A 14,554-nucleotide genomic window follows, 5' to 3' on the forward strand; every position below is an offset into this window, starting at 1 on the left:
AGAGAGCTGGGTTGTCTGAAACTCTAAACCAGACTTCTTCTGGTGATGTTTTAAGACTTGCTGTCAGTAAGGATGTCAGGCAGCTGCCTGCCTAGACTTCCTCTTAACCTCCATCTGGTGCTAAGCACACTTCCTTTTGAATCCTGAAGTATTTTATATGTCTGTGAAATGAAGGTGACAGTGTTGCCTTTCTAAAAAATTTCATGGAAATGCAAATCGAATCCCCCTCTTTCCGCATATGAGCAATTAAGAGGACAGACGTTAAGTGATGAAGTCCAGGTTTTCCCTAAGCTGAGAATGGCAAAGAATAAAACCACAGACCTGGAGGGCAGTGGATATCACCATATAGAACCATCTTATTTATCTCAGAGCTCCAAGGGCTTTTTCCTACGTGTGACTGAACCAGGGAGAACAGGGTGGGAGAATGGGGTGCTAGGAGGTAAGCAGATTTAGAGCCTGTACGCAAAAGCTGACAGTGGTTCTCACCCCCAGAGCCAATTGGAAATGGTGGCAGGCACATTTCTGACTGTGAAAATGACTAGGGTCCCTACTGGTATTTGGTGGGCAGAGGCCAGGGATGCTAGATGACCAGCAGAACATGCACAGCAAAGCTTTTTATTGCCTGAAATTCCTGGAGTGCCCCCCTCAGTCAAGCATCCTAATGCTGGCCGCAGATCAGCTCCTCACATGGAGGCTGGGCTAAGAGCTCGGGGAAGCAGATGGAAGAACATTTAGGAAAAACAGCTTTATTGCCACCTGTTCTGTGGAACAGTGACCCATTGTTACGTGGCAGAGGAGGCATTCTAGAGCAGTGGCGTTCATGTGAGTCATGTGCCCTTGGTGGGTCATGAAATCAATTTAGTGAGTCACATCAGCAGTCCTTAAAAAAGAATAGAATAAAAGCAAATTGAAGGTACCAGAGTGTATCCCAGTAGTATGGCTAAGTATTTTGTAGTGCGTGTGTGTGTGCACGTGACCGTGTGTTTCCCAGCGAAAGATGTAAGTTGTATTTTTTGCTGTGGATCCCTGTAAAAATGTATGACAGACCCTTTTCTAAAAGTTCTACTCTTGTTCCTGACTCTTGAAACATCTGAAAGGGACACAACAGCCTGAAGGGACCTCTTGACGATATTTGCAGCCATCCCTTTTCCAAGATTCTCTGTAAATGGTTAAAGGAGCACGATTGTCAAAAACTTTGTTAAAGATTTAGGGGATTCCTCTCACTTCTATCTCTAATCTCTGCCTCGCATATTTTCTTGCAAGTACTTTTATAGTTTTAGATCTAATTCATTCTTTCAAAGTGTACACTTTAATGGTGTTCAATATATTCAAAAAACTGTGCAACCGTAATTTCCATAATTCTAAAACATTCACCCCAAAAAGAAACCCCAGAGAAAATGTTCTCAGATAGTGTGTGCATTTTATCATATGTGATATCATTTCAGTTACAAAAAAAAAAATTACACCTGTATTCATTAATGGTTATTACCTATTCTCCCCTATAGCAGAGCAACCGTTAATCTATTTTCTATCTCAATAGATTGGCCTGTTGTTGATATTTCATATGAACAGAATCACACAGTATCTGGTCTATTGTGACCTACTTCTTTGACTTGATATAGTGTTTTTAAGGTTCACCCATGTTTTAGCATGAATCAGTACTTCGTTCCATTTTATTGACAGACAAAATTCCATTGTATGGCTGTACCACATTTTGTCTATCCATTCATCAGTTAAGGAACATTTGAGTTATTTCCCCTTAAGGGGTATTATGAATAATTGAGCATTCATATACATGTTTTTGTGTGAACGTATGTTTTCTGTTCTCTTGGATATACACCTGAGAGTGGAATTGCTGGGTCATATGGTAATTCTGTGTTTACTTTCAAAAAACTGCCAAAATATTTTCTAAGTGGCTATAGTTTACATTCCTACCAACAAGGTATGAATTGAGAAAATATCTATTCAAATCTTTTGCCCATTTTTGATTGGGCTGGGGTTTTTTGGGGTTTTTTTTTTTGAGATGCAAGACTTCTTTGTATCCCTTTTTCGATGCATAATTTGCAAATATTTTCTCCCCTTCTGTGAGTTGTCTTTTTATTAATAGTGTCCTTTGAAGCATAAAGGTTTTACTTTTCATGAACTCCAATTTATCTTTTTTTCTTTTGTCACTAGTACTTTTGGTATCCTAACTAAGAAACCATTGCCTGATCCAGGAGGAACAAAGATTTATGCCTAGGTTTTCTTTCAAATAGTTTTAGCTGCTGCATTTAGTTCTTTGATGTCTTGTGAGTTAATTTTGTTTATGGTGTGAGGTAGGGGTCTGACTTCTTTCTTTTAAATGTGAATGTCCAGTTATCCCAGAATCATTTGTTGGAAACACCGTTCTCTCCTTAATGAAATGTATTGATGCCTATATTACATCTTAAAAGCAAATAAGTGCAGCTTTGGAGAACAAATATTGTAAAAGCCAAACTCACCTGTGAGCTGGATTTCCTTAACATTCTCAGTCCTTTGTTTCTTCATGAATGAAATGTGGAAAATCAGTCTTTCCAACTGTGTGTTTCAGGATGTGTATGAAGGAAGGAGATAAAGAATACCATAGTAAAAAGTAGTCCTTTCATAATTTTTTTTCCAGGATGTAATTTCACACAGAACAAAGCTGAATAAGAAAAAACATGGAGAAATGCAAATACTGAATAACACTGACAGCCAGGGAATTAAAAGTTTAAGTAAGGAGAGGAGAAAAACACTAGAAACGTATCAGCAGCTGTTTTATCTTTTACAGGTGAGAACATTTGCTTTTACTCTAAGTTTTGGATCGATATGTTTTGGATCATTCTAAGTTTTATGGTTTACAGTGCAATTTCCCCCGTGCTAAAGTTGTGGTAGCTGACATGTTTTGAGCGCCTACTAAGTACCACGTGTCATTCTGGGATGTTTGGCATTCATTATCCCATGGAATTCTTACTACAACCCTGGGAACCATCAGAAAATAGTAATTATTGTTATTCCCCTATTATGTGTGAGAAAACTGAGACACAGCCGGCAGAGGGTAAAGCAACGGTATTGGAAACCAGTCAGTTTGACTTTGGAGCCCCTGCTTTCGTGACATTATATTATAGTTATCTTCAGAAACCGTATACACCTAATAATAACATAAGTAGATGCTGTCAGCCATGAAAAAAAGTATGTGAAAAATGGATCTTGACCTGTACCAGCTTGCCCCTCATGCAAGAAAAGAGCCAGAGAGTTTGGATTGGGAAATAGGGTATCTTTTTTATTTCATTATTTTCATGCCATTACTCTGATGTAAATGAACCATAATTCTCTACTGCTTCCAGGGTGCAGGTGAAAGCTAATCAGCTGAGCTGCTTGTGGTTGGACTGTGGTAGACCAGCTATTGTTTTGGTTAATCCCTCATTCACCTCATCTACCCTACTAGCTCATCCACTTAGTCCCAAGGAAACTGAGTAAGCGCTAGTGATAAACAAAGCCTCCCCTTGGGCAGGAAACCTTTCCCCCAAAAGTTCAATCAGCCCGACTTGCCTGAGTCGGGTGTCCCTTTGTGTGGCTGCTTCTGCTTGTGATGGTGATGCCCTCAAGGCCTGGAGGTGCCTGAATCTTTGCCTGAGGATGGCTCTGGCAGGAGGTATACAGAGAACACATTACTCAAACCATGAATGAAGTGTGGTTTGCCCCAAGGAGAGAAGTTATGTTAACTTTAGCAGGGTTGAGAAGTCTACCTGGAATAATAGATTGTAAAGCAAGTGTAGTGCCACAGACGGCCACAATGTGGCAGCATACAGAAAATGTTAAAACGGTATTGTTCCAGGAATCCATTGCTTAATTAACACCAGCAACCATCCCAGAAAGGAAGGGTTTTTGTCTACCTAAATTAGAAGACTAGTCATGCACCACTTGGAAATTTAATCTTTGACATTTATTCTTTTTGATATCCGTGAACCTCCCAAATGTATGAGGCTTCTTTAGGATTCAGCTTGTAATGTTAGATTTTGATAGATTTTGTGTCATAAGGAAAGTGGAAGTAGTCATTGGCCTAAGACTTCTATTTTTTACCCTGTTCCATAAGTAGAGACCCACTAATAGAAAGGGTAAAAAGCACAGGAACATATTGAGAATATTCCCACCAAGTTGGATTCCCCAAACAACCCAAAACTGATCGTCCCAGAGCATGCCCGTTCAGTTGTACAAAAGGAAGTGTCTCTTGAAACCGTGTATTTTTCTTCACTTTTCCTCTCTCTCCTTTGGAGACATTAGCCCAAGATCATTGAGGAAACTGTATAAAAGCAAGTGGTCTGGATTTGGCCTTTGGTTACTGCCTTGGCAAGAATTATTAGCCAAAGCACAGGACAGCTAATATAGAGATTGTTGAGTTTGCCTCTTCAGTATGAGCCTAAATGTAAAACTTTTAGGTCATCTGGGAGGAACGAGGAGTAGGATTCTTTAGCTTTAGAGTGAGTTTCCTTTCTCATAATCCCATGCTTAGTGTGGGAAAAGAATCACTGTAGCACCGTAAAGAAAAACGTCCTCAGCTACTGCTTCAGAAAATTTCAGCCAATAATTATTGAGCTCGAAAGTAAATTTAGTAGTAAAGTAAACGAGAATTCGTGTTTTCTTAAAAACTTTGAAGCAAAACTGCTTGGGTGTATTAAGTGAACACGAGTTTCCACGTATGGAAAAGTTTCTTTTCTCATCGGAAGGAAGGTGAAGGGTAGGATATTTACTTTCTTTGCATGAATGTTTTCCTCTCTTGCCTAAATAATAGTTTTTCTCCTCTAACACCTCCTCTAACACCAGCCCTCTACACCGGGCTGGTGTAGCTGTGGGAGACAACCCATATAACCCGAAGTCTGGTGTTGTTATCTCAGGAGCCCCACCCTGAGCGGAGCCCTCAGAACTCCACATCAGTTTTCTTTTTTTAATTCTTGAGTTCTCAGGTGTCTTTTTTACCCCCTGTCACTTTCTTCTGCTTTTCGTCTATCAACTGTCCTGACCTTCACCCTTCTCTTCAGCCTCCCTACCCCACTCCTACCTTCTCTCTCCTTGGAAAACATCATGACCATCCCACTGTCTCTACATGCAAACATACCCTTTTTCTAGACTCAGAATATAGGATGTATTTCCTTCTATTCATTCAGCAGTCCTTCTGGAATAGTCTGTTTCACTGGGCCCTTGTTTCATTATTGCCAGTATCTTCGGATACCAGCTTCTGTTTTCCACCCCCTCTCTCTTCTGTGTCTCTGTAATAAATATTAATATGTGACTTGAAATGGTTAACAGTATAAAGTGCACACAGTTGTATTTCATTAAATAAATAAATCCTGTCGTAGCTTTCTAATATAACTTCCTGTGGTATCGATATTAGCTGATACCTTTTAAAGTATTATTTTGTGCCAGATATTCCACTAGAGGCTTTATGCATATTAAATTACTGAAGGGCAGGGAATTGGGTACTCCTTTCTGCTTTAATAATATATTAACATACAGTTTTGGGGGGGACTTTGTCTCTCTTCTCTCTTTTCTTTTAGACCAATCCTTTATATCTGGCTAAGCTGATTTTCCAGATGCCACAGAACAAGTCAACTAAATTTATGGATACTGTTATTTTCACACTATACAATTATGCTTCCAATCAGCGAGAAGAATATCTACTCCTCAAGCTTTTTAAGACAGCTCTGGAGGAAGAAATAAAGTAGGTATATAAATATATATGTAAAGATATTAATGAATAGATCATTTTAGATTATCATTATTTGCTAAAATAATATTTAAATTATTCTCAGAAATGACTCATACATATTAAAGTGTATCAAATTCCTTAAGAAATTTCTACATCACTATAGATACATTCATGTATAGCTTTCTCCCACCAGTGATACCTTTTTTTACTGCTAAATTAACTTTTGATTTTGCAAGTATGCAACAACTTGAAAATCAAAAGGTTTTTGAAAGTCAGTGAGAAAAAATTTAACTTAATTAAAATTCTGTGAATAATAAAGTTATAAACAGATGGGGGTAACAATCTCTGCCAAATACTCTTTTTATACGTCTCTTACTGGAATTAAACTGCTTTTCGCTGATTTCAGATTCAGTTAAGGTAAGGAAAAAAATGTGGATGTCTATACTAAGTGGGGGGAAAAAAAAAATGAAAATGCCCTTACAACTAGCTGGAACCTTAACTGCCTTCCTGGCTTCTTAATACCTTAAGCTATACTATTTCCTACAGATCTCTGAAGCATATTAGCGAGGAACCTCTGCCCTCAGGGTATCTGTGAACCAACATGAGAAATATATGGGAATGTGTGCACTGAAATAAATAAGTACTAATGAATGATCCATATCGTGTAACAGATCAGAGGGATGGAAAGAAAAGTCCCAGTTCCAAATGGTATTGTAATATAGTGATGTAACAGGACAGATGGCTGCTACGCTTGTGGTAAACCTAGCATAACATATAAACTTGTCAGAACACGAAGTTGTATACCTGAAACTAACATTGTGTGTCATCGGTCCTCAAATTAAGAAGTAATAAATATATACATACATACATACGGAAAGCTCCAGTTAAATTAGGTCACTCAATAAAGATTTTGTGGAAGAGGAAGTCATTGATCCAAATCCTTGAAGAATATCTATAGTTTTTTATAAGAAAAAGTGGAAAAGGGAAATAAGGCACACCGCTGACAGAAACAGCACGGGCCAAAGTCCAAGAAAGCCAGTAGGATCAATCTAGCCAAGATGCGATTTAACCCAGATGACTGGGAGGTGGAGCTAAAAGGATAGGTTGGGCCAGATCACGGGAGTCGCTGAGTATAGGCCTGAGTGAAAGGCACTGTTTACTTCCTGTGAAGGTGTGAAAGGTCTTTGAGTGGGGTATTGACCCAGCCGCTTTGGGTTTTTAGAAGAATTGTTCTGCTGCTGTGTATGAATAGAATAGATTATAGCTGCCCAGGTCAGAAAAATGGGGGGAGTCAGAAGGCAAAAGATGTAGTTGGGAGTGTTAGAGCAATATGAGCTACAGGTATAGAATTTATGGGTGAAAATGCTCAGCAGAAAACTGGAAATTGAAGACCCAACTCCCAGGAAGGAGAAGTGGATTACTCACTGGGCTCAGAGGACCATTTCCAGAGATGGTAATTGAAGTTGCACGTATGAGTGAGGTCTGAGGTTAGATCATGGAGAAAGACCTGAGTGGGAACAGTTAAAATGTGGGAAGCGGAGCAGCAAAGGAAAAAGAGGGAATGACTGAGTAAGGTAAGAACCGGAATGCAGCTCTTTGAGACTGTAAAGGAAAAGGGGGTACAGAGGGGGCCAGTGGTCGTGCGGGAGCGTCAGAGGTTGCACAGAGGTGAAAGGGAGGAGGAGAAGGGGCGCTCACGGGAGTTGGCAGTCAGCAGTCGAGAAAAGCTCTCTCAGCCATGTGACATAGTCTCAGCCAGAAGCTGCCCCGCAGTCAATTTGGGATTCGAAGAAGCGGAGTTAGTTCATTGAATCAAGAAAGTTGTTTTTGAAATTTGGTAACTAGACGGGACATAATACTTGCACAGTGGTACCCTGTATTCTTCTTAGTGTTGGTCCACTTTCAGTTCCTTCCTGCCTTCTAGACTGAAATTGAGGCTGAGCATTTAGGTTTTAAGTGCTTGAGTCCCTCAAATAAGGAACACACGTGTCAGAAATGATCGCTTCCTTTTAAACCACACCATCTTTGATTTTCATGGAGCAAGTCCTTGCTTGCCAGAGGGACCATACACTGTTGAAAACTCTGTACATAGAGGCAAACCACTTGTTTTGGTCTGGGCTTGTTTTAGGTCAAAGGTGGATCAGGTACAGGACATAGTGACTGGGAACCCCACCGTCATCAAGATGGTTGTGAGCTTCAACAGGGGGGCCCGTGGACAGAACACCCTGCGCCAGCTCCTGGCTCCCGTAGTGAAAGAGATCCTCGATGACAAGTCCCTGACCATCAACACAAACCCCGTAGAGGTGTACAAGGCTTGGGTGAACCAACTAGAAACACAGACTGGAGAAGCCAGGTAACTGAGGCCGGAAGATGTTGGTTTTGCAGTCGTGTTTTATTACCATTTTTACGTGGTTATTATATATACTCTTAAACTCTGTTAAAAGAACAAAATATAGGGGCACCCGGGTGGCTCAGTCTGTTAAGTGTCCAGCTCTTGGTTCCAGCTTAGGTCATGATCCCACAGTTCATGGGTTTGAGCCCCACATCAGGCTCTATGCTCACAGTGCAGAGCCTGCTTTGGATTCTCTCTCTCTTTCTCTCTCTCTCTCTTTGTCTCTCTCTCTGCCGCCCTCCACCCTTCCTCCCCCCAGTCCCCAGCCACTGCTCATGCTCTCTCTCTCAAAATAAATAAAAGCTTTTTAAAAAAAGTTTAAAAAAAAAACAAAATTTACTATCCAGAGTCAGTTTTCAATTCAAGATGTTTGGGGCGCCTGGGTGGTGCAGTCGGTTAAGCATCCGACTTCAGCCAGGTCACGATCTCGTGGTCTGGGAGTTCGAGCCCCGCGTCGGGCTCTGGGCTGATGGCTCAGAGCCTGGAGCCTGTTTCCGATTCTGTGTCTCCCTCTCTCTCTGCCCCTCCCCCGTTCATGCTCTGTCTCTCTCCCAAAAAAAATAAACGTTGAAAAAAAAATTTTTTCTAAAGATGTTACTCCCTTTAACATATCCATGCAGGCCACATTCTTGGACTCATCTTGGTTTTGCATGGTATTTTCACATTTCAGTACCAGTTGAGCCCCAAAGCCACAATTTCTGTAATTCTCTGCCTTGGTTCTTCGTCGTGTGTTTCTAAACCTAGACCTAGAAATGGCACACCTCCTCACCTGATGATATGCACTGTTTCACAACTCCCAAGTGAGTGGCTTGCCTGCGTAAGCATTAATAAGCCAGGTGGAATGGGCTTATTCTGGGTGGTAGTTTGTAGATCTAAGCAATCCCGGCTTTTTATTTTCTGCAAAAGGATGCCTTGTGCAATAGTTGAGATACGCACAGAGAATTACATGGATGGTTCTCACGCACTGTCTGTAACAGCAAAAAGTTGGGGAAAGTCAAAATATTTAGCTTTGAGGAATTTGTTAAATAAATGTTTGTATAACACATAGTAGACTAATAACTGTTTGGAATGATGATATATTTTTATCGGTATGGAAAAATGCTTGTATAGTTTTCAGTTGCAGGTGGGTAAAATAACCCACTTTCTATAAAATGTATATACGTGTGTATGTACACACACACACACACACACACACACACACACACAAATAGGATCTGTGTGGGATATGCCTAGGCACCAACTCCATTATATCCAGGTGTATGGAAGGCCCACATACCCAGAATTATACAGTAGTACGTAGAGAGCTATGCATCAAGATGTGAAAAATGGTTGTCTCTAGGTTGGTATTGTTGTTCACCTATATGCATTTTTTTTTCTGTAAGGAACATACTGCTTTTTTGTAATTGAAGAGATAGAAAGTTAGGTTTATATCATTTGAGTTGCCCGTTATTTTGCCAGAAGAGCCCCAAGAGGGAGCCTGAAGTCCCCCTGATCCACTAGTGACAGAGGGACTGTCTGGGCACGTAGGGCCTCCCCTGTGTGGGTAGAGTCCGCTTCACTGTACAAAGCTTGATAGTAGAAACAGCTTGGCAAGGACACAAATGCTTATTCCAAGGCCCCAATTAATCGAAGGCCCTTGTTGTGTTTTCAGCAAGCTGCCTTATGATGTGACCACAGAACAAGCTCTGACATACCCAGAAGTGAAAAATAAACTGGAGGCATCCATTGAGAACCTGAGAAGGGTCACGGACAAAGTCCTGAAATCTATCATTTCTTCCCGAGATCTACTACCGTAAGTTGTACATGTAGCAACGTGAACATTCTTCACTGAAAGTTCTTGAAATGCTATGTAAAAGAAATCATGGCAGTAAAGAGAGGAGTGTTCCCTGATACTGTTTGACTACTTTAAAAGATTGCTTGTGTTTGCATTTTAAATGCACAACTGTTCTCTAAAGAGGGGACGCTCAGTTACTATCATCGGGGAAGGTCCTGTGATTCTGTTACCATCTCATTTTATGTTTAATTTTTTAAGACCACTGCTCAGCTTTAGTTGACAGGAACAACTGCTATGCATTTCTTCTTCACTTAGCCTTTTTTCCATTATTTTCTTTTGTCATCTGTTTTACATGTAGTTATGGACTGAGGTATATAGCCAAAGTACTGAAGAATTCGATCCATGAGAAATTTCCTGACGCCACAGAAGATGAACTATTAAAGGTAGATTTTCAAGGGTCATCTCACCCTAGCCTCCCCTGGGGGTGTCAGCCAAAATTACCAGCATACCATTTTGTGAGATTTTTTTTTTTTATCTCCTGTATACCTGTGTGTAAAAAGTTACAGGTCTTCTGTTTTTAATGACTGTCAAGATTATTGATTATGCTGAGTTTACTTTGGAGATCTTACACATTATTGACATTCTGCATTTAGAGCACTTTGGGGCAGTATGGTCTAATCAATTCTATTTCTCACCAAAAATAATTTTGTTAACTATACTAGTAATGGGTGATTCTGTTCACTCCCTTTACCTAACTCCTTTATAGGATTCAGATCAGAAAATGATCTTTCTTGGGAAACGTCAGTAAATACTGACTTCAATTTAAAGGAATCTAAAGCTCTTGAGTTTTTTCTCTTAAAAATAGTCTTTTCCTCTGCATTACCCCAGATTGTTGGAAACCTCCTGTACTATCGGTACATGAACCCAGCTATCGTAGCTCCTGACGGCTTTGATATCATCGACATGACAGCCGGAGGTCAGATAACTTCCGACCAAAGGAGAAATTTGGGATCGGTGGCCAAGGTTCTTCAGCATGCAGCCTCCAATAAGCTGTTTGAAGGAGAAAATGAGCATCTCTCATCTATGAACAATTATTTATCAGAGACCTATCATGAGTTCAGGTGAGAGGGCTCATGGCCTGTGGAGAAACTTGGAAGATGATGAACAAGAATAATGTGTGTTCTGTACACAGAACTGGAGTTGGGGGTGAGGGACGGGAGCCTCAGGTGGTGGCGTGCATTTTTTCTGGTTGGCCCTGTGGGGAAAGAGGAGGGGTACTTATGTCTGGGGCTCCCCGTCCCACCCCTGTACCCAGTACCCCTGCCATACTGAGTCATCCCCAGATGTTTGATTTCTGCTGTGGACAAAACGAAATGTTTATTTTTCCTGGTATGCTGCAGGCTGATAGTACTTAGAATAAAAGTCAGAATGGCTGATGTCTTCTTCATTGAACTTAAGAAGATAGTTTTTGAGTTTTTTGTTTGTTTTAAAGAATGTGTCCAGTGAGAAAGAACCTGCTTATCTGCGTCAAACACTTTAGTAGGAAATGGAGTATTTGTTTTTCAAAAAGCTAGGAAAATCCAGCTTTTATATTCCTTGTGGATTGTATATGAATATGTCCTATTCTCAAACCTCTCTTAGCCGTGTAAGACTTAATGTCATTGACTTGATATGCATTTCCAAATTACATCCCTAATCTTTCTGTGGGTACATTTTAGGAGTGAGTCTGGTGGGAAGATGTACTCACCCTGAGGTCTCCAAGGAAGCATGTGCAACTTGGCATTTGTTTTTTCTCTTGTTGCCTTTCGATTGGTAGTAGGTCATAGAAATAGGACACAAATATGGACTCTTTGACTCCTCACTTGGAAAATTCATTTCCCCTTCCTCAGTTTCTTCTGGGTTAGTGATTTGTCTACTCACAGGTAGTTCATGATCATTGTTCTCTCTTTAGAATTGTGGCCTCTTGGGTGCCTGGGTGGCTCAGTTGGTTAAGCGTCCGACTTTGGTTCAGGTCATGATTTCACGGTTTGTGAGTTCAAGCCCCACGTCAGGCTCTGTACTGACAACTCGGAACCTGGAGTCTGCGTTGGAGTCTGTGTCTCCCTCTGTCTCTGCCCCTTCCCCGCTCATGTTCTTTCTCTCACAAAAATAAATAAACATTAAAAAAAAAAACAGAGAAAAAGAATTGTGACCTCTTGTGAGAAAACTCCCTCCAAATCCTCTTACTACAGGAAGTTTTGATTTCTCAAGCTGCTAATTTTAGTTCTTCTCACGGATGAATAAAGTACTATTTGTTGCATATCCTTATCTGCTATTACAGCTTCCCTTTACTTCCTTTCTTCTCAGATTATTGTTATCAAATATCTATGGTTCCAGCTCTTCAAAAAGAAAGCACACCAAAGTCCCCCCTTACTTCCTTAAAATTCATACTTTTTCCTCTAACACTTGTATTTATCCTATGTGTTGCTCAGCAACCTGTTAAAAGTGTCAATGTCAAAGCGTAGAAAGACCAGCTGTCACCTGGAAACATGTTCTTCCCCCCCCACCAATATGGCTGTTTGCCATTTAACCTCTTCAGCCTTGGGCTGAGAAGGTAGAGGTCTTTTCTGGTGTATAAGCCTTGGGTACCTTAGGAGATAAACCAAGGATAATTTCAGACGTACGAAAATTTACTACATTATAGACGAAAATACCTTCTCTACCTGTACAAAGGATCATCCCTAAACCATGATCAGAGCACCTGGCTTTCTTGATCTCTCTAAATTTGCTATTGTTGAAAGAGCAGACTTGTTAGACTCTGACTACTGAAGGAATGGGACCTTGTATGTATTTGTGTGTCTAGCCTTAACAGTCTTTCCCTTGGCCAGCAACCGTGTTTGGATCAACTGGGAGTAGAGTAGGCTTAACTCGAATTTCTGTCAGGTTGGCAACAGAAGCTCTGAAGGATTATTAGTCCCAGGAGTTTGTGCTATGTAAAGTAGCACATTTGATGAATTGCTTTTCAGATTATTTTCTCTAGAATGATTTGATTCTTAGATCAAAGATTATCATTCTCGACTTTTGTGTTTAAATTTCAGGGGCCCCACTTTCAAAATAACATTTTTTTAAATAACCTGCCCCATAATTGGCTTACCCTGAGTCACTAATAGAACCGGGACCCTCTTTCTCTCTGCGTTCCTGTCTGAAGAGCTGGGTCCAACATCCAGAAACATGGACTCAGCTTCCATAGCTAGGCGCCAGTCTGGAAGATACTATAAGAAATCCTCACGCAACCACAGTTTGGGAGAACAAAGCCCTAATCCTAATTCATGAGTTCCTCAGTGTTGGTTTACCTCAGAAATTTGCACCCTGTCTTAAGAATTTGTTTTTTTTGTTGTTGTTAGGAAATATTTCAAAGAAGCCTGTAATGTCCCTGAGCCAGAAGAAACATTTAATATGGATAAATACACAGATGTGGTGACAGTCAGCAAACCCGTCATTTATATTTCAGTTGAAGAAATCATCAGCACACATTCAGTAAGTGGGGTTGGAGAAGGGTCTTAGCAGTAAACCCACGGTTCCGACGCCATTATCTTGAAAATGCTTCGTTTTTACCAGACTTAACTGTAAGCATGTGCTAGTAATACTTATACTCTGAATACTAAGAAACCTTTGGTTATTTATTCCCTGACATTTGTACATGGATACAACTCCTTTTCCTAAACAAGTTACGTTTACTTTTTACATGGTATGTTTATTCCCTCTTGTACATAATAAAACTCCTTCACCCAAACAAGGAAAGTTTACTTCTTACTTAATCCATTGTAAATGTGAAGATTAAGCCGCCCTGAGCAGGGACAGGCCCTAATATTCCCCCACCCACTAGGGATACACTGCCTGGACCCCCCACACGATTTCTCTCTCCCTTTCAAGAATCTTCCCAGCTTTTCCAGTAAAATTCTGGGACAATGACAATATTGTCTCTAGTGGTGGACGTATAGAGAGGTCAAATAAGCAGGCTGCTTGAGATTAGGCATGAGGAGACACCGCACCCAACATTAGCCACCTGCGAAGAATCATTTCTTTTGTTCTGGAAAACCCCATTTCTCACAGGCAGTTTCATAGTCTCTGCTATGTCATAACGTCTCCATCCAGATGGCGTGCAAACATTATTGCAATCAGCCATAAAAGGAGCATTAGGCATCTGTTGGGTCAGGGCCTTTAGCTCAGCATGGGAAGCCTTCGATGGCTTCTCAGTCATTTGAAATAAAAAGGCCAAGCATTGAGAGGTTTCTTTTGTTTTGTTTTGTTTTGTTTTGTTTTGTTTTTAGATCATTTGGTACATATTTCCTTTTACCCTAAAAGAGAATGTTTTTAAAATAGCTTTGGGACTTGCTACTCCAAAGTCTTGAGAACTTGTTAGCAATGTACCCCAGACCTGCATTCTTTTTTTTTTTTTAAAGATTTTGTTTTTGGGGCGCCTGGGTGGCGCAGTCGGTTGAGCGTCCGACTTCAGCCAGGTCACGATCTCGCGGTCCGTGAGTTCGAGCCCCGCGTCAGGCTCTGGGCTGATGGCTCAGAGCCTGGAGCCTGCTTCCGAATCTGTGTCTCCCTCTCTCTCTGCGCCTCCCCCATTCATGCTCTGTCTCTGTCCCAAAAATAAATAAACGTTGAAAAAAAAATTTAAAAAAAATAAAGATTTTGT

The 14,554-nt window shown here is 40.7% G+C and overlaps 1 protein-coding gene across 5 annotated transcripts in view; it reads left to right on the forward strand.

Annotated features, from left to right (window-relative positions):
* IQGAP2 (IQ motif containing GTPase activating protein 2) overlaps positions 1 to 14,554 on the forward strand; it is a 299,037-nt gene that overhangs the window by 254,733 nt on the left and 29,750 nt on the right. For all 5 annotated transcript variants that reach the window (XM_011284171.4, XM_019835765.3, XM_019835759.3 and 2 more), the window contains 7 exons: positions 2,639 to 2,788; positions 5,553 to 5,716; positions 7,833 to 8,057; positions 9,748 to 9,888; positions 10,229 to 10,313; positions 10,759 to 10,991; positions 13,254 to 13,386. In XM_011284171.4, the coding sequence (XP_011282473.3) occupies positions 2,639 to 2,788; positions 5,553 to 5,716; positions 7,833 to 8,057; positions 9,748 to 9,888; positions 10,229 to 10,313; positions 10,759 to 10,991; positions 13,254 to 13,386 (1,131 nt within the window). The remainder of the gene's footprint in view (positions 1 to 2,638; positions 2,789 to 5,552; positions 5,717 to 7,832; positions 8,058 to 9,747; positions 9,889 to 10,228; positions 10,314 to 10,758; positions 10,992 to 13,253; positions 13,387 to 14,554) is intronic.

Source organism: Felis catus, chromosome A1, assembly GCF_018350175.1.
Source record: "Felis catus isolate Fca126 chromosome A1, F.catus_Fca126_mat1.0, whole genome shotgun sequence".
NCBI lineage: Eukaryota > Metazoa > Chordata > Mammalia > Carnivora > Felidae > Felis > Felis catus.